Below are 16,710 nucleotides of genomic sequence, written 5' to 3'. Positions count from 1 at the left end.
GCCCTCAAACCTCCCAAAATGCGTGCAATACAGGAACATATACAAGCACTCAAATGATCGGCTAAGTGCTGCATCAGATAGTTGTAGATGAGAGCTACTCTATCATAAAATCGCAGTTGGATAGCTAGAGGGGTGCAGGTATGATGTCATATGTTATTTCAGAATGACATACCCCACAGTGATATGGTATATGCATATATCGTCTTATGTACACCCAGAATCGTACCTAGAGGTCATTCAGAGCGCGTTGCAAAAAGAAGCAAGCGAATAAACGATGTCGTGGTGAGGATATGACATATGCACAGAAGGGGGAGTTGGCTCGAAAATGCGGCCTTCATATGTTTTTGTGTAGACCTCTGATCACTTCGCATCTTGTTGCATTACGTTTATATGTATATGGAGAGCTCAGATCGTCAGTTTTATGCTTATCGGTGAAGGATTGAATACAGGCCATGATATGTCATTATTCTATGACATAGAGTATAGCGAGATAGCATGCGCTCCGATTGTTGTTCTGAAAGGCGGAACAGAACGGGGTGTTCTTCTGCTCAACGATGCAGAAAGAATATTGAAGAATGGTCGAGAAGTGGTTGAGATATGCCATATGAGCTTGAAGTGTGCAAAGTAGTATAGGTGGTTCAAGGGCGTCCTTTGTGCAACCTGCCGTTCTAGACCCATCTGACATATCTCAACCACTTCTCGACCATTCTTCAATATTCTTTCTGCATCGTTGAGCAGAAGAACACCCCGTTCTGTTCCGCCTTTCAGAACAACAATCGGAGCGCATGCTATCTCGCTATACTCTATGTCATAGAATAATGACATATCATGGCCTGTATTCAATCCTTCACCGATAAGCATAAAACTGACGATCTGAGCTCTCCATATACATATAAACGTAATGCAACAAGATGCGAAGTGATCAGAGGTCTACACAAAAACATATGAAGGCCGCATTTTCGAGCCAACTCCCCCTTCTGTGCATATGTCATATCCTCACCACGACATCGTTTATTCGCTTGCTTCTTTTTGCAACGCGCTCTGAATGACCTCTAGGTACGATTCTGGGTGTACATAAGACGATATATGCATATACCATATCACTGTGGGGTATGTCATTCTGAAATAACATATGACATCATACCTGCACCCCTCTAGCTATCCAACTGCGATTTTATGATAGAGTAGCTCTCATCTACAACTATCTGATGCAGCACTTAGCCGATCATTTGAGTGCTTGTATATGTTCCTGTATTGCACGCATTTTGGGAGGTTTGAGGGCTCAGTGCAGGCACACCCAGGAAGGTGTGGCCATTGAATTGTGTACCATTAGGTGCGCATTGTGAATGCAAGTAGATTACAAAAAGAACGGAGGGAAACGGAGCGGAGGGGGAGGCAGGGTGCAGGGACAGCGAGCTCACTGTCGGGCACAGCGAGCACGGGTGGCGGGGCAGGGAGGCGCGCGGCGCCGACGCGGGAGATAACGTGGGCGTGGGCGCGGGAGATAACGCGTGCGGGGGCGGGAGAGATAACGCGGACTGATGGGAGATCTGAAGGATGGGGACACGTGATGGGCTGGGGGACTTGGAAGGGAGGGCGTTCGAATACTTCCCTTCAGGGAAACTGCCTCGGGTTTATTGAGGACATTATTCAAACATGCGCGGGAGCACGGATTCAGGTCTCCTTAGCCCGGGCCATCCCCCCCGTGCCCCAGGCTAAGGGGACCTGATTGATGTGAGGTCCAGGTGGGTGCAATACAGCTAGTCTACACGTCAGATGGAAGCACCGTATTTCGGTCGCTAGTCTACACGTTTGTTGTGCTCTAGTCTGATGTCCACGCATCACCATCTAGTGTCCTTGCTTGGTGGCCTGAAGCGCACAAAGCGCAGCTACAAGGAGCACATTAGTGATCGTGCGACTGACATGCAAGATTGGAGGTATGCGTACCTCCAACACCACTGCCGTCCTTCGCAAGACCGATCTCCACTTTCTTCTCAACCTCTTCACCGACGAGTTCCCTTAGCGAGTCTCGTACGCGCGCATTGAAGTTCGGGTAGTGTTGGATAAGACTGAAACAAGATCAGCGACCTAAACACATCCTCCGTACGAAAGACGCGTACCTGCCGTCCACGCCAACTCCGATCTTCTCTTCGTCCGGCACAAACCCGCCACCGAGCTTCGCCCGCTCCGTTTGGACGAGCACCGCCGCGACGGCGCATCCGCTGAGCTTTGCGGCACGCTGCGCAACGAGCGACGCTGCCCAGCGCACGATCGCTGCGTCACGCAGCGAGACGTCCTCCGCGTCCATATCTAGTTGTTGGATGATGACGGTGCGGATGCGCTCCAATCGCGCGATGTCTTCTGGCGAGAGCTTGGCGACATCGGTGAAGTGGGTGGATGCCCAGTCGGCGGAGCCATCTGCAGCACCGTTGACCTTGACTACAGGGGTGGAATCGCGCCCTGCTTCCCAAGCGGTTTCGACCTCAGACATGACGGCAGTGTCGAGGCCATAGTGGGTGTTCAGCTGTTTGCTTGTGCGACCATTGAAAAGTAATGGCCGTGGTGCCGCGTCGACGAAAGAAAGGAGGACGTTCCGGGTAATTTCTCCGAGGTACATTCCCGAGATGAACTTCTCGAAGGCTTGTAGACGGGGGTTTATTGATTGACGATCAAGTTTGTTATCAAATGGGGTAGTAGGTAGAACGCTCCGCTGAGGTCGAGGGGTCAGACCGCGTGTAGAGGTCCGTCGAAAGGGCCACTGACCGTGTTGTTAAATGCTCCCATTCTGTGTTGACAACCATGAAATCACCGTTCTTGCGTGCCGGTGAATCACCAAGCTTGCGAATATTCTCGACCTTCTCGAGGTACGCGCCGTTTGTACCCGTGCCGAAGATACTGCCTTTGGAGGAGTCAACCACAGAAAAGGATGTCAAGGCGAGTTGAAATGTATCTCACCAAGAATACAACCACCACTGGTATACGCTCGCGAAAGCATTGCACCAACGGTCTGAATAAATCAGATACTGCATGAGGAAAACGGAGGTACAAAACTCACGTCGTTAACGAGAGCAACACATTTAACGTGCATATGTTTCCTGTCGAATGCGTCTTGGAGGAGTTTGACGACGTCGTTGCCGATGGCGTTCTTCGCGGAGAAACCCTTGGTCCACGTCAGAATTTTCCCGCTGTCGAGCGCCGTCTGCTCTACGGGGAAGCTGAACGTCAAACCCAGGGGAATCGCCGTATCGACCATAGATTCCACAGGAGTGGCGAAGGGATTCGGTTGATCGTGCAAGGGGCTGGAGGGTACAGCAGATGCGAATTCGGTAAGGAACGCATCGACCGAGTCGGCGAGATAGTCTTCCGTCTCGCGTGAGTTCTGAGGCGGGGCGGAAGTGGTGACTATATGCGCTCACCGAAGAGAGTAGTGGCCTCTCCCGTCTTGAGAGCATCGGAGACCTTGTACTTCTGTTGCCTGAGGACAAACTGATGGTTTCCCTGCAGCTCGACTTCGCAGACACGCCTGGGACGCTAGTGAGAGATGGTGGCAAGTGCGAGACAAATGCAGACGCACAGGTTCGTTCCGCCGAGATCGAGGGCGAGGAAGGTCCTGATCAGAACAACAACAGCAGTTAGCGCCGAAGATAGTAGACGGAGGCTCGGACGCGATGACGTCGTCGGACCCGCGAGCACCGCGTAGAACACGACAACTAACGCAGTCGCGCGCTGCCGCCCCCAATGCCTTGCGCGCGCATCGAACACAAAACGGGCGCACGACACTCAGCGCGTGGACGGCGGGGAAAGGCGGGAGCTTCGGGAGCGGCGCGCCTGTACATGGCCAATCGATGGGAGAATTACGCCGAAATGCGCTCATGTTCGGGGTCGCGGACGCGGAGAAGCTGAGTGCACGGCCCGGACAGTTGTCCTTCCCTATGTCCGTATCGGCGTCGAGACGGATGCGCGCGACATAACCAGCGACGCTCGCGCCAGCGGAGTGAGGCGGCGAGCGTGTAGAGCGGATGGGAAAGGGATGGATATCCGGCCCACGCCGGTGGGGGTGGGGGTAAGGCGGGCCAGAGACTCACCCGACTTCAGAACCATTTGGTACGCCGGTGACGAAGGTGGGACTGTACAGAACGCATAAGACGGGGATGGAGAGGAATATCTGGAGTGATACGCGCATCATGGCCATGGGGTGGTTGTACTCGCCTAGTCCGAGGGCAAAGTCCTTGAGGAAATGGGAGGTGATGTTCATGAGATCGTCCTTCGTCAGGAGGAACATGTTCTCGATATCATCGAAGACAGCGCGCGAGGCCGCGAGATCGGGCACATAGTGTGCGGATGTCCGGGTCGTGGTCGGCATGCTAGGTTGTGAAGATGGGACAGAGACAGGGGAGTGAGGAGGGGGGGAATGTGAGTGCCGAGGGAATCTTGGATGCCCTGGTCGTGAGACGCCTTATGACATACTGTGAAGGTCACGTGGGAGCAGTGCAATTGCTCACTTCCCATTTCGAGCGGAGCGCGCTCTCTTGTGCCGCGGCCAGCGACGGCCATTAGTCGGGCCATCGCCCATTCCATCCGATCTCGAACAGGCCAGGATGCGCGGAGCTGAACCAGGCCATACCATGTTGCCAACCCAGGCCTTTCAGGATCCGGAGGGCCATCGACCAGTTCTAGTGCGGGATTGGCTGCCTGGCAGTGCCTGCCATGTTCTGACACTAAGTACTGACAAGCACGGCGGTCATAGTCACTGGGCATTGATGAGGCCGCTCAGGTGGTCATTGCTAAGACGATGTCAGATTGTGTTAGAGCACATGCTTGATAGAGCAGGCCACTTACGGATTCCGTGGGCACTGTTCCAACAACTTCCAAGGTCTGTGGCTGATGCTCTTCCCACCTAAAGCCCCGCCCGCAAACGAATAGCGAGGTCGCTCTTAGCCAAGTGATTGGTCGGAGCCAAGATGCTTTGAACTGGATGGACCATACAAAGCCCGCAACGCGTGTCGCAGGCGTCCCGCGCCCAAAGAAACCGACGGCGTGCGGACCAGCGAGCAAGAGCGAGCGCGGCGTGGCTTTATAGGCGCCCGTGTTCATCGGCCGTTCCCGGCGACCCTCCGTCGGGCGACACGACCAGCTGTTCTACGACCTCCTGCACCAATCACCCTCTTTTCTGTACGCGTCTCCTCTCCTCCGCCTTTCACTTCTCTGTGGGTTGACCCTGCCGCACGCTTTAGCTTCGACATGGCCTCAAAAGCAGCAGCCGCGACGGTGGTGCGTCCTCCGCTTATTTCCACTCCAGCTTGTGACGTTGACCTCTCGGTCCGCGCCCATGCAGGACTTCGCCCGCATGTACACGTCGCTCGGTCTCGGAAAGGGTGCGTTTTGTCGTCTTTGAGCTCTGCCACAGAAGATGGGACAGCAGGGAATGTGAGGAGGAACGGAACCGCTGACCCCACCCCGCAGAGACCGTCGCCGCCCTCCAGGCGTTCCGCAAACGGCACGGCGACGCCCAGCGCATCCAGGCGCAGCTCGCGGGCCAGCCCACGACCGTCGATCTGGAGCACTACCGCTCAGTCCTCCGCAACAAGACCGTCGTCGACGAGGCCGAGAAGATCCTTCGGGAGTTCAAGCCCGTCACGTACGACGTGAGCGCGCACGTCAAGGCGATTGAGACGTTCGAGACCAAGGCGGTGCGTTTCCGTGCCTTTTCGGCCTTATATTATCTGGTATTGGGGTTGTGGGAGGACCGTAGGGCTGATCTGTTGCGCTTCGGGGATGGCAGGTTGCGAAGGCGAAGGAGACTTCGGACAAAATCGACGCGGAGCTCAAGGCCCTCCAGGCGACCCTTGCCAACATTGAGGAGGCCCGTCCCTTCGAGGAGCTCACGGTATGTCTGCGTGTTTGACCTCTCGCGCGTTGGACGCGCTCTAAGTGCATACTTGCACCATTAGGCGGAGGAAGTCGGCGAAGCACACCCACGTATTCGCGAGGCTGTCGAGACGATGGTGAAGAAGGGCAAGTGGACCGTGCCTGGTACGTGCTGTTTGTTTACTTGTAGCTGTGTCGCCGTCTGACTTCTTGCCTTCATACAGGCTACAAGGAGACGTTCGGCAACCTCTCTCTTATGTAAATGTCGTCGCTTCCGCCCTTGCTATAATAGATACAGGAGGTACTTCACGTTCACATTACTTCGTGATCGTCCTCGGCACATCCTCGGTCGTGCAGAGATGAGAACATGCTGGCAACTTCACCGACCTCGATCAGCAACCGCATTGAGTGCAGATCGCGTTTCTGGTCCACTCCAGAGTGCTGCACAGCAACGCGGTTGAAACCACAATCCTTGAATATGCAACAGAATACACGGAGAGATATTACACACGATTGTAGGCAGGGGAATCGCAGGTACGAAGACATGCGTGGAAATACGTGCGTGCGTATGTACAGTGGGTCATGCAACAACGGCCGTCGAAATCACCAAAGACTCCAGCCGGGTACCTGGGTGAGTGAGATAGGATAGGCAGCCAGGTGTAGGTCATTAGAAGAGATCTTCAAGAGTCATTTGTTTTACAATGTCCTGTACGCAAAGTCTTAGCTGGGCGTCCTGGGCAGAACGAAAAATGGGCACGCACCGTATTGGAGACCATCTGGACGAATTCCTCGAAGCTCAGCTTGCCGTCGCCGTCCTTGTCTGCCTCCATGATAGTCTTATCGACAATTTGTTGCAACTGTCCGTCCTTGAGGTTGTTGCCCACCATCATCTTGAGGACGAGGAAAAGCTCTCCGTTGGAGATGAACCCATCCCGGTCCATGTCGTACACCTTGAACGCAACTGGGATGCAGGAAAGTTCGATGAGTGATCATATGAGGGAAGCTGGGCGGAGGGCACATACATCGCAGCTTCTCTTCTCGACCGCCTCGGCTACTGAACGCACTCAGTCCGCCGACGAACTCCTGGAAGTCGACCGTTCCCCCACCACTGTTTTGTGAAAAGACAAAAACATTAGTTCACAGCTTGCGAATGAAACATAACATGTGGAACTCACTCTTCGTCGAAAATGGCTATTAGTCGCGACGCAAGGGGATTGTTCGCGATCTGCGGTATTTGCAAGAACTCTTCCCGATCAATCGAGCCAGAGCCATCACTGTAAAGAACACAAGATGTTGAGATTGTCTTGCGTTTATGAAGCAGCCCAGTAGACAACACACCTATCGAGCTTCATGAACCGCTTCTTCAGCCGCTCTAGCTCGCTTGCGTTGACTGGAAGACCATGGGGCATCATGATCAGAATCTCTCAAGCACGGACATATAAGAGATGGACGCACAGTTGGAGCGCTTCTGCATGTCCTCCATAAACTGGGATGCTGGACATTGAGCACGAGGGTCCCGTCAATGTCTCGTCCGCGCGAGGAGAGAGAAAGGCTAACGTGACTGCCCCATCTTGGCTCAATCGCGGATATTCTGTGGGGCTTGGGTGCTGGTGGAGTGTCGGGGCGGCGGTCGTCGAGGGACTGAGGCGCGAAGAAGGAGCGGCGAGGGCGGAGGGGAGACGATAACGCGTGCGGAATTCAGCAGACCCGCCCGCGGCGAGTCGCTGTGGCCACAAAGACGGCGTGGGAATGTATCGGGCGCTCGCCGGGCCCGTGCAGGCGCGTCGCCCTCGGGTCGAGGCAGCTCGTCCTACCTCGCGCTCTTCTTCTTCTCGGACGGACACTGTGCGGAGGCATGGCTGGACGCGTTGTGACGGGGAGGCTGAGCACTGCCCGCGCGGCCTCGCCCTTTATATGCGATCCTAGGACAAACCCGTCTGGGCTTCTGTTTTCCAGAAAGCACCGCTCCGCCCACGGGACACCTCACCGCCTCGTCGAATCTTGTCGCTCCCTGCACTCTCGCTGCCCGTATAGACGACACGTCTCATCATTGACTCCCCTCTCTCTGCCATCGCGCGCGTATACCGGAAGCTCAAGACTCCATAGAGAAGATGCGCCCGTGCCACACTCCGACGCGCAGAAGCGCACCATATACGCGCTGTCCACGCCCCCAGGCAAAGCCGGCGTCGCGGTCGTCAGGATTTCCGGACCAGACGCTCTGCATGTCTGGCGAGACATGGTTAAGACGCGCGGGGAAGGGAAAGGCAAGGCACGCGAACGCGGCCCTGAGCCGTGGAAGATGCATCGCTGCAGCGTCGTGCACCCAGGTTCGGGGGAAGTGCTGGACGACGGACTCGCAGTGTTCTTCAAAGGTGCGCTCAATCCAACTGCTGCTTGAAGCGCGCAGCTGATCGTGCGCGCGACGAACGTGTCATTCAGGCCCTAGGTCGTTCACCACGGAGGACGTGCTCGAGTTGCATGTGCACTCGGGCCGCGCGATCGTATCCTCGGTTCTCGGTGCCCTTTCGTTCTTGTCGTTCTGTCGGCCGGCTGAACCTGGCGAGTTCACGCGTCGCGCGTTTGAGGGTGGACGTCTTGACCTCACGCAAGTTGAAGGGCTAAGAGATCTGATAGAAGCTGAGACGGAGATGCAGCGCAAGCTGGCCTTGAGGTCTGCGGAGGTGGGTTGAAGCGTCCTTCAGTGAGTAATGTCAGACATTCATGAAGCGGGCAGGGTGCGACAAGAGCGCGTCTAGAAAGTTTGCGAGAAGAAATCATCCGTTGTCTCGCTCTGCTTGAAGCAATCATCGACTTCGGGGAAAGCGAGGAGATTGAAGAGGGCTTGTATGAACAAGGTACGCACATTTAGCTGCTGAAGGGCCCGCTCGCTGAGGCTCATGGTTATACAGCCAGGGAACGTGTGCTGAAGTTACGCACCACCATCGAGCATCATCTCTCCGACAACCGTAGAGGAGAGATCATGCGTTCTGGTATACGTCTAGCAATCTTCGGACCTCCAAACGCGGGCAAAAGCAGTCTCCTCAATTTCTTAGCCCAACGCGAAGCTGCCATCGTCACACCAGTACCAGGTACCACACGGGATGTCCTAGAGCTATCTCTCGATATCGGTGGACTCCCAGTCATTGTTGCTGACACCGCCGGGATGCGGCAAACGGCCGACGTCGTTGAGAGCATCGGCGTAGACAGGGCGAAACGGTCGTAAGTCGCCTCTTCCATGTAGTCGCGTATTTGCCTGACGCCTTCCTCAGTGTGGAATCCGCAGACGTTTCGCTTTGCGTGTTGTCCTTGTCAGAAGTCCTGGACGACGCTGGACGCTTACACCTCCCCGCTGATGTTGCACCTCTGGTGAAGGACGATACCTTCATGCTTCTGAACAAGACCGATCTCCTACCCTCAGCGTCTGTGCTGCATTCTTTAGCTAGCAGACCTCGGACATGGCTGGTAAGCCTACAGAGCAACGAGGGAACACAGTCTTTCATGAACGGTTTGGCTGCGGTATTGAAGGAGCAGTAAGTCGAATCGTTCATCTCACTTCCCCCGCTCAGACGTCTTATTTGGCTAGATACAATCTCATGAGCGAAGTCGGTGCGGAAGAGCCGCTGATTACTCATGCCCGTCATCGCGCCCACCTGGAGAATGCGCTACTGTTCCTCGATGCTTTCCTGGACACCCGTGAGTGCGCTCTTTCCTGTTGTCGGTCGTGACTGACGAGGGCTCACAGCTCCCGACAACGTCGTTTTTGCTGCTGAAGAACTACGCTACGCCGCGCAGGCAATCGGCAAGATATCCGGCCTCATCGACGTCGAGAATGTTTTGGACGCGATATTTCGTGACTTCTGCATCGGCAAGTGAGACCCAGACTACTCGCATTCTGGACACACCAGCGCACCAAGTATAATATCTATGACTAGAGTATAATATGGCACATACATCTTTCTCGCAGCATCGTCCAGCCATGCAGACAAGTACAAGGACCATTCACTCCCGCCTCCGCTCAGGAATAAGACTCGTGGGCTCGAGACAGCCGAACCTCCGCCGACCTGAACGGTGCCATTTTTGCGGGGTTTCATCAACGCACGCGGGCCAGGCATAGCACCGGGGCGGCGCAGGCGGATACGAATCCGCAGGCGGCGCGCGAAGCTGGAGAACAGCCAGCGCGACTTGGAGCCCAACGCGTCCGGGCGCGGATCGGGCGGCACCTTGGACGCCGATGGGGCCGCCGCCGCCGCCGACGAGCCGTCCGTCCTCGACGCCTTCCTGTGGAGGTTCAGCACATGACGTTTTTTTTGTCGTCCTCGTTTAACGCCTCGAGGCAGAGCCTATAGGCGTAGCGCATGACGTTGAACCAGAGGGCCAGGGCACGTTTGCCGGCGTGGAGGGCCGCCATCCTAGCCAATGGTGATCGACTTCCATGGTCAATCCGACTCAATCGATGCACCGGCGAACTGACCACCACTTGGGACCATGGATCTCTTCGGCCTCGAGGGGTGGATGGCATCCAGCTAGACCCGCTATGTCCTTCCTCCCTCCCGGACGAGGTTGTCGAACGCGCTCGCCGTCACGTAGTCTCCACAGGCGGGGTCGATGGCGTCCTCATGCGGCAAGACGCGAAGAGGCACGATGCATTCGAAGGGAATGACGAATGAGTGGCTACGCACCCACCGCTCTTCGCGAGGCGAACTTGCGAAACTCCCCGACGCGCTCAGGAAGGAACACCTCCCCGACCCGCCCCACTCCATGCCACGGACCTCGTCTACACGTTCTTCAGAGCCTACACCTTCCGAAGGCTGGAGCACCTCTGCCGCACAATTCGTTCACGACTTCGAGATGCTCCTGAAATGAATGGCCAACAACAGCGTATATGCACAAAAGGATAACAAGATGCACGAACAGCATGGGAGTTCGCGGGAGTAAAACGCTCATCATGCTTCAGACTTTTTCTTCTTCTTCTTCTTCGCATCTCCGTTCTCCGCCTCACCCGCCTCTGCTGACGCCGCCGCGGCAGCCTCCTCCGCCTTCTTTGCCTTCTTCCGCGCTTTGCGCTCCTCCTTCGTCTCTTCCCGCTGGAAAGACGCAGCATTAGTGCGCGAGTTATCAAACCGACATCGCAGACATACCTTCTCCTCCACGTCGACGTCCATCGCCCCGCCCTCGCTTTCTCTCCGCTTCCGTTTCTTTTCCTTCTTGCTCTCCACCTCCTCGTCCTCCCCGTCCACATCCATCCGCGCCTCCTCCACGCCATCCGCGATCTGCTCCTTCTCCGCCCGCTTCTTCGCCCGCCGCTCCTCCTTCGCCTTCTTCTTCTCCGCCTTCACGTCCAACACCGCCTGCACCGCCGCCGCCATCGGCTCGCGCTGCGCCGGCACGAGGTCGACCGCGTCCGCCGCGGCGTTGTACGTCCGCGTCTCGCCCGTCATCGCGAACCGGGCCTGCTTGCGGCCCGCGAACGCGGAGCGCACCGCCGCGCCGTCGCCCTGCTGCTCGAGCGCGTGCAGGCGCGCCTCGAGCTTCGCCCGGTTGTCGACCCCGATCGAGGGCGCGGTCGGTTCCGACTTGCCGTCCGCGTCCGAGAGCGCGTCGACGCGGACGGAGAGCGCCGCCTTGGTGGCGACCATGCGCGCCATCTTGCCCTTGAGCTTTGGCGGCGCCTGGCCGATGAGGGATGCCTGCGTGGGAGAGCGTGGTTAGAGCGGATGTTGAGGGCGGATGGACGGGAAGGGACGCACGTGGTAAATGAGACCGTACTTCGGCGTGTCGTGCTTCGTCTTGAGAGCACGGAAGAGCGCCTTCTCGGCGCCGAGGATCTGGATGGTACTGGCTGGGTGCTTCGCGAGGCTGAGCAAACTGCCCGCATGGCTGATCAGCCGTGCGCCCACGAGGTCGCCAACGAGGGCGGTGAGATTTGGTGCAATGGCGTTCATGCGGTTACGGAGGTATTCTGCCAGCTGTGCACGGTATGCGGAGATCTGGATGACTTGGTCACATAGCGAGTTGATGTGAGCAATGTCAGAGTCGGAGATGTCGGTACCCATGGAAATGACCGCCGCCGCCTTCAGAGTGGCTTCGAGGTCTTCTGGGAGGATTGCGGAGAAGTCGGTGGACGCAGCGTTTGTCCGGAAGCCCATCGCTTTGATGACCTTGGCATACGCGATGTTGTCGGCGATGATTTTGGACATTTCGGGGAAGTGCCAGCCATACCACTCCTGCAGACAGGTGAGAATAGTCCCGTGCATCGAGGTGCATGTATACATACCTTGACACGCATCGCGTAGATGTTCACCTCCTTGTCGAGGTCGTCGAGAAGAGCAATTGCTTGGACGACCATGGTGTCGACCTTGTCAGGCGAGAATTTGAGCTTGAATCTGCGAAACCAATCAACACCGGAGCTGCACGGGCGTGCGGAACATACGCACCGTGATAATGAGTGACTCAAACCGAGGCTCATAGTGGCAAGGTCTTGAGGATCCAGACCGTCAAGCAGCGAGGTAAGTTGCGAACGAATGCCGTGGAAAAGCTCGGTCATCTTGGGGGATACGACCTTGATGTCCAACTTATCCTTGATAGCCTTGCCTGCCCAACGCATACATATATGAGGGCAAGCGACAACCTTGTGAAGCGTCAAAACGTACCAAGCCAGCTTCGAACACTGCTAGAGTCTCCTTGCCCTTCCCTTCCCTACAACCTCCTCGGACAGGAACTTTTTCAGAGACTTCGAGAGCTTCTGCTCCTGAAGCGCAGTAACTTCCTCTACGGCTGTTGCTGTTGAGGTGAAGCGGTGGATGGCTTTCAGCTTGAGGCTAGCCGGTACATCGAGCCGGAGCCGGACAAGGCGAGACAAGATGTGAATTAGCCAACCGCCCACCGTCCTCAGAAGAACACTCTCACAGCTTGTTTGCCTTCTCCGGTGTCTCAAAGTCTTTCCAGACATCTTTGCTGTCGAGCTTGGCATCGTCGGTGAGCTTGAAGAGACAGAAACCGAGCGAGGTTTCGTAAAGGACGAGCATTTTGGGGGTCGGAAGGGGCCCGTCGCCGTCGGGAGGAGATTAGGAGGATTTATGAGCTGCAAGGCGGAGCAGGGCCCGAAATTCGCGAAGAGGATTTACGCAGCGAGCGCGAGAGGACGGCGTGTGCAGCTAGCTACTCGATTCGCGCGAGAGCCGCGTGCCGAAATTTTGGAGAGGAAGTGTGAGCACGTGCTCGCGGCCACGGCGTTAACTGGCCTTGAGCGCTTATCGGCCATACTTAACACGATTCAAGTCTCTAAAGAGCACGGTCAATGGTGTCCCTTGATGCCCATGATTATGCCCCACCGTACCCCGTCTTATGGAGGGGTAAATGCGTATTCCAGGCGCAGTGTAGCAGTCAAGTGTTCTGCTCTCACTGAGTTCGTCTCAAGTTCATTGTCTATGCAAAACGTTGACATTGGCGAATCATCCAAACTACGAAGTACATACTGATACATCAAGCAGAAATTTATCGTACACTACACCAGATGTCAGAAGAAGAAGGCATCTAAGAACACCAAGGCTAAAGCACGAGATTGGTCAGAACCGCGAAGAGCCCCGCCGCGATGGCCAGCCGAACCACATTGTTGGTGGTCTCCTCCCTGCGCGGACCGTCCCCAAACACCCCGCAGAACCAATCAAAACGTCGCATAAGCAGGTTCCATTCCCCGCGCTCGAGCAGGCCCACAACCCGGCCCCACTCCGAGAACACACGGATCAGCGCCCCTCGACCATGGCGGCCACCCAACGTGCGCCCGTCGCGGTGGTGTCCATGTCGCGCACGCGTTCGGGGTGCAGAACCGTGTGTCGCAAGACGTCGTGAGAGATTTGGGCGAGCATGATGGAGACCGCTGCGAGGAGGGAGATGCGGGTGAGAGCAAATGCGATAAACGCGTCGAACGGTGCCGCGGCGCAGCCTAGGGACAAGAGGACGAGGCAAGCGAGGAGGCTCTCCGCCGCGTTCGGCGCGAGATCCTGGTAGGTGTGCTCGGGGTAGAGCCGCACGAGCCCGCCGTCGCCCTTCGACCACATGTAGAACCGCCAGTAGCTCCGTCGCCCGTCGTTCCACCACGGATGGGTGACGCGCACCGCGGGGGCGGGCGCGAACGCGCTCCCTTCGCGCGCGAGCGACGCAGCGCGCTTCTTGCGACAGAAGTCGATGTCCTCGCCACCGCCGGTCTTTGGGAACTGCGGGTTGAAGAAGCCGGCATCGCCGTCGTCGCTGCGCCGCGCAATCAGGTTGGCCGTGACGCCCCACGGGACGTCCGCGGCGATCTTGTCGGCGATGTCCCAGAAGTACGTCACCCCCGCGAGGTGGACCGCGGTGGTGAACACGCTGGCGGCGACGGGAAAGTACGCGTTGCCCACGAACCCGGCCGCGTCTGGGCGCGCGCGGATCGCCTTCTCGGCTTCGAGGAGCAGGTCCGGAGCGGGGCTGACGTCGTCGTCGAGGAAGTGGACCCACTCTGCGGCGGACTCGCGCAGGCCGCGGTTGCGCGCGGCGGACGCGCCGAGGTTCGCGGGGTGGACGCGGATGCGGACGTCGGCGCGCTGTCCGTACTTCTGCTGCAGGTCGCCGGTGCGCGGGGAGTGCGGGTCGTCGACGATGATGACGAACATAACGCTACATGTGGGAGACGGCTCGAGAGCGAGGAAGGCGTCGAGGTAGAGCATGTTTACCCTGTAGCAGGGGATGACGATGTCCAAAGCAAGCTTGCGACGAGCGTCGGGAGCGCGGTCCCGAAGCCAGTCCTCCACTCGGTCCGATGCGTCGTCGAGTGGCTTGAACGTCCACCCAGCGGCATGAACCTTGTCGTAGCGCGCGTCTCCGCTCCCACCCACCACATTCGAGATCCGAGAAGGCACCATCGTGGAGCAGCCCCAGCGCCGGTAGAGCTGGAAGAGAAACGGGTCTCCGTCTTGGTTCGTGAAGCACTCCGGGATGACCTCGCCGCGGAAGATGTCCATGTGGGTGCGATGAATGACGGGGAAGGTTGGCATACCGGGAAAAGAAACGTCCGTGAATGCGACACATCCCACGCCATGCGGGGCGTGCTCTGCGTTTGCGAGCTCGGAGAACTTGTGGTGGAATGAGGACATCCAGTTGTCGTCCTGGAGGAGGACATCGTCGCCCATGAGCACGTAGTAGTCGCACCCATCAGCATACGCCGTCCGCGCACAGTCGCGCCAGAGCGCGCAGACTTGCCCGCGTGGGCGAGCGCAAGGAGGGAGTGTGACGACGTTGGTAATGCCGCTGCTGTGAAGAACCGATTCTGCGCGATTACCCCCATCCGAATGCCACAGAAACTCGTCGTCCGCATCGATCGCCAGGTAAACCACCACCCGATACCGTTCGCCCAGGCGAGCGATGTCGTCCCGAGTCGTCGCGACGAGAGAGGCGGCGAAGTGGGAAAGGTGGTCGAGGCATTCTTGGGGTGAGGCGGTACCGCGAGACGTGATGGGGAGCAAGACGGCGAAAGTGATGGCGTCGGACGCAAGGTCAACCACGTTGCTTTGCTGGAGGCCCCTCAGATACTCCAGACGCTCTTTCTCAACCATGGGGGAAGTCACCCTCTTGATCTCTTCCTCGATCCATGTCCCAGTGGTGCGCAGGCCCTCCTCCAGTGTTCGCGTCGGCCGCCAACCGAGTCTTGCCGTGACGAAGGTGTTGTTCGAATTCCTCGAGCCGACACCGAGTGGTCTGTCCCCGACGTACGAGAAGTCGACTCTGGAAGGATCGAGTGAGACGGCTTCCAGGGCCATCGTTGCGAGCTGCTGAACGGTGACTGCGCGGTCCGATCCGATGTTGACGGGATCGGTGCAGTCGGAGAATAGAAGCCGGAGGATAGCATCCACCGCGTCGTCGATGAAGAGGAAACTGCGACGTTGTGATCCTTCTCCCCAGATTTCAAACGTAGAAGGGGAGGGGAGGAACTTTGCCGCGATCGCCTTGCGCAAGAATGCCGCAGGGACCTTCTCGCGACCGCCACACCATGATCCCTGTGGACCAAAGACGTTGTGAAAGCGGGCAATGTGGACGTGGAATGTTGGAGAGGAGTGCTCTAGAAGGACGAGCTCTGTGGATAGTTTCTCCGTACCATAAAGGTGTTGAGGGCGAGGGGGCGTGGTCCAGACGTCGCCCTCGGCGAGCGAGACATCGGTGGAGCCTGACTCCTGTAGAGATTGGGGATATACACATGCGGAGGAAGCATAGAGGAAGCGTTTGATACCAGTAGCTTTGCACGCTTCGAGGAGATTCAGACTCATGGCGTGGTTCTCCCTGTAAATGACGAAGTCGTTACCGGAGTGAATCGTGCCCATCCCGCCCATAGTCGCGGCGAAGTGCAGTACGGTGCTCACACCGCGCACAACGCGCGCGCAAAAGGCGGGGTCGCACAGGTTGCCGATGTGAACCTCTCCGACTGGAGGATGGTCGTGAAGGGGGTAGGGTATGATGTCGCTGGTCCGGACGTTGTAACCGTCTTCGGCAAGCCGACGGGCAACATGGCTCCCCTGATTGTTGTCAGTGTTGGGAAGTGCAGTCAATACCGCTCCACTCACGATGAATCCGTGGGCTCCAGTAACCAGAATTATGTGCGCGGGGTCGATGTCGATCATGGAGCGTGGTTATGGACAAAGTACGAGGGCAGTCGAGTGTGCTGGACTGCTGCTGGTGTGTCGTGTGTTTTATTTGGCGGAGGCGAACCTAGCGGAGTGTTGGTGAACTGTGGTCTCCCACTTCTCCTATCCTAGAACGGAGCAGGTTGTTCGGCGAGGCAACGTCATCCTACCGCAGCTCAGCTTCGTGTGGGTATGA

At 57.3% G+C, this 16,710-nt stretch overlaps 6 protein-coding genes across 6 annotated transcripts; 2 read left to right on the top strand and 4 right to left on the bottom strand.

Annotated features, from left to right (window-relative positions):
- Positions 1 to 1,848: 1,848 nt before the first annotated feature.
- BXZ73DRAFT_97060 (hexokinase) lies at positions 1,849 to 4,363 on the bottom strand (the record flags this gene model as incomplete). Its single annotated transcript, XM_048027241.1, has 9 exons — positions 1,849 to 1,889; positions 1,948 to 2,069; positions 2,121 to 2,705; positions 2,764 to 2,899; positions 2,956 to 3,007; positions 3,056 to 3,360; positions 3,417 to 3,523; positions 3,575 to 3,610; positions 4,086 to 4,363. 9 exons carry the CDS (start codon positions 4,361 to 4,363, stop codon positions 1,849 to 1,851), a joined length of 1,662 nt encoding a protein of 553 aa, XP_047881818.1.
- Positions 4,364 to 5,241: 878 nt separating this feature from the next.
- Positions 5,242 to 6,130, top strand: BXZ73DRAFT_97059 (ATP synthase d subunit; the record flags this gene model as incomplete). Its single annotated transcript, XM_048027240.1, has 6 exons — positions 5,242 to 5,271; positions 5,336 to 5,375; positions 5,464 to 5,690; positions 5,783 to 5,887; positions 5,952 to 6,033; positions 6,093 to 6,130. The coding sequence occupies 6 exons, from the start codon at positions 5,242 to 5,244 to the stop codon at positions 6,128 to 6,130; spliced, it is 522 nt and encodes a 173-aa protein (XP_047881817.1).
- Positions 6,131 to 6,535: 405 nt separating this feature from the next.
- On the bottom strand, positions 6,536 to 7,438 carry BXZ73DRAFT_87441 (calcium/calmodulin-dependent protein phosphatase; the record flags this gene model as incomplete). The annotated part of the gene is made up of 7 exons (XM_048024567.1): positions 6,536 to 6,574; positions 6,630 to 6,829; positions 6,891 to 6,976; positions 7,044 to 7,142; positions 7,207 to 7,258; positions 7,324 to 7,362; positions 7,426 to 7,438. The coding sequence occupies 7 exons, from the start codon at positions 7,436 to 7,438 to the stop codon at positions 6,536 to 6,538; spliced, it is 528 nt and encodes a 175-aa protein (XP_047881816.1).
- Positions 7,439 to 7,723: 285 nt separating this feature from the next.
- BXZ73DRAFT_40564 (tRNA modification GTPase TrmE) lies at positions 7,724 to 9,741 on the top strand (the record flags this gene model as incomplete). The annotated part of the gene is made up of 7 exons (XM_048018602.1): positions 7,724 to 8,240; positions 8,308 to 8,549; positions 8,603 to 8,723; positions 8,778 to 9,087; positions 9,138 to 9,398; positions 9,452 to 9,561; positions 9,611 to 9,741. The coding sequence occupies 7 exons, from the start codon at positions 7,724 to 7,726 to the stop codon at positions 9,739 to 9,741; spliced, it is 1,692 nt and encodes a 563-aa protein (XP_047881815.1).
- A 1,070-nt stretch (positions 9,742 to 10,811) lies between these two features.
- Positions 10,812 to 12,893, bottom strand: BXZ73DRAFT_74060 (Nop domain-containing protein; the record flags this gene model as incomplete). The annotated part of the gene is made up of 8 exons (XM_048021977.1): positions 10,812 to 10,952; positions 11,007 to 11,555; positions 11,616 to 12,092; positions 12,143 to 12,251; positions 12,303 to 12,454; positions 12,519 to 12,564; positions 12,588 to 12,686; positions 12,775 to 12,893. The coding sequence occupies 8 exons, from the start codon at positions 12,891 to 12,893 to the stop codon at positions 10,812 to 10,814; spliced, it is 1,692 nt and encodes a 563-aa protein (XP_047881814.1).
- Positions 12,894 to 13,416: 523 nt separating this feature from the next.
- On the bottom strand, positions 13,417 to 16,511 carry BXZ73DRAFT_87438 (glycosyltransferase family 2 protein; the record flags this gene model as incomplete). Its single annotated transcript, XM_048024566.1, has 5 exons — positions 13,417 to 13,593; positions 13,626 to 15,094; positions 15,341 to 16,067; positions 16,089 to 16,406; positions 16,455 to 16,511. The coding sequence occupies 5 exons, from the start codon at positions 16,509 to 16,511 to the stop codon at positions 13,417 to 13,419; spliced, it is 2,748 nt and encodes a 915-aa protein (XP_047881813.1).
- Between the last annotated feature and the right edge of the window lie 199 nt (positions 16,512 to 16,710).

The sequence above is a fragment of the Epithele typhae genome (assembly GCF_022376455.1).
Source record: "Epithele typhae strain CBS 203.58 chromosome Unknown BXZ73scaffold_4, whole genome shotgun sequence".
Taxonomy (NCBI): domain Eukaryota; kingdom Fungi; phylum Basidiomycota; class Agaricomycetes; order Polyporales; family Epitheliaceae; genus Epithele; species Epithele typhae.
This window is presented reverse-complemented; position numbering and strand designations above follow the sequence as displayed.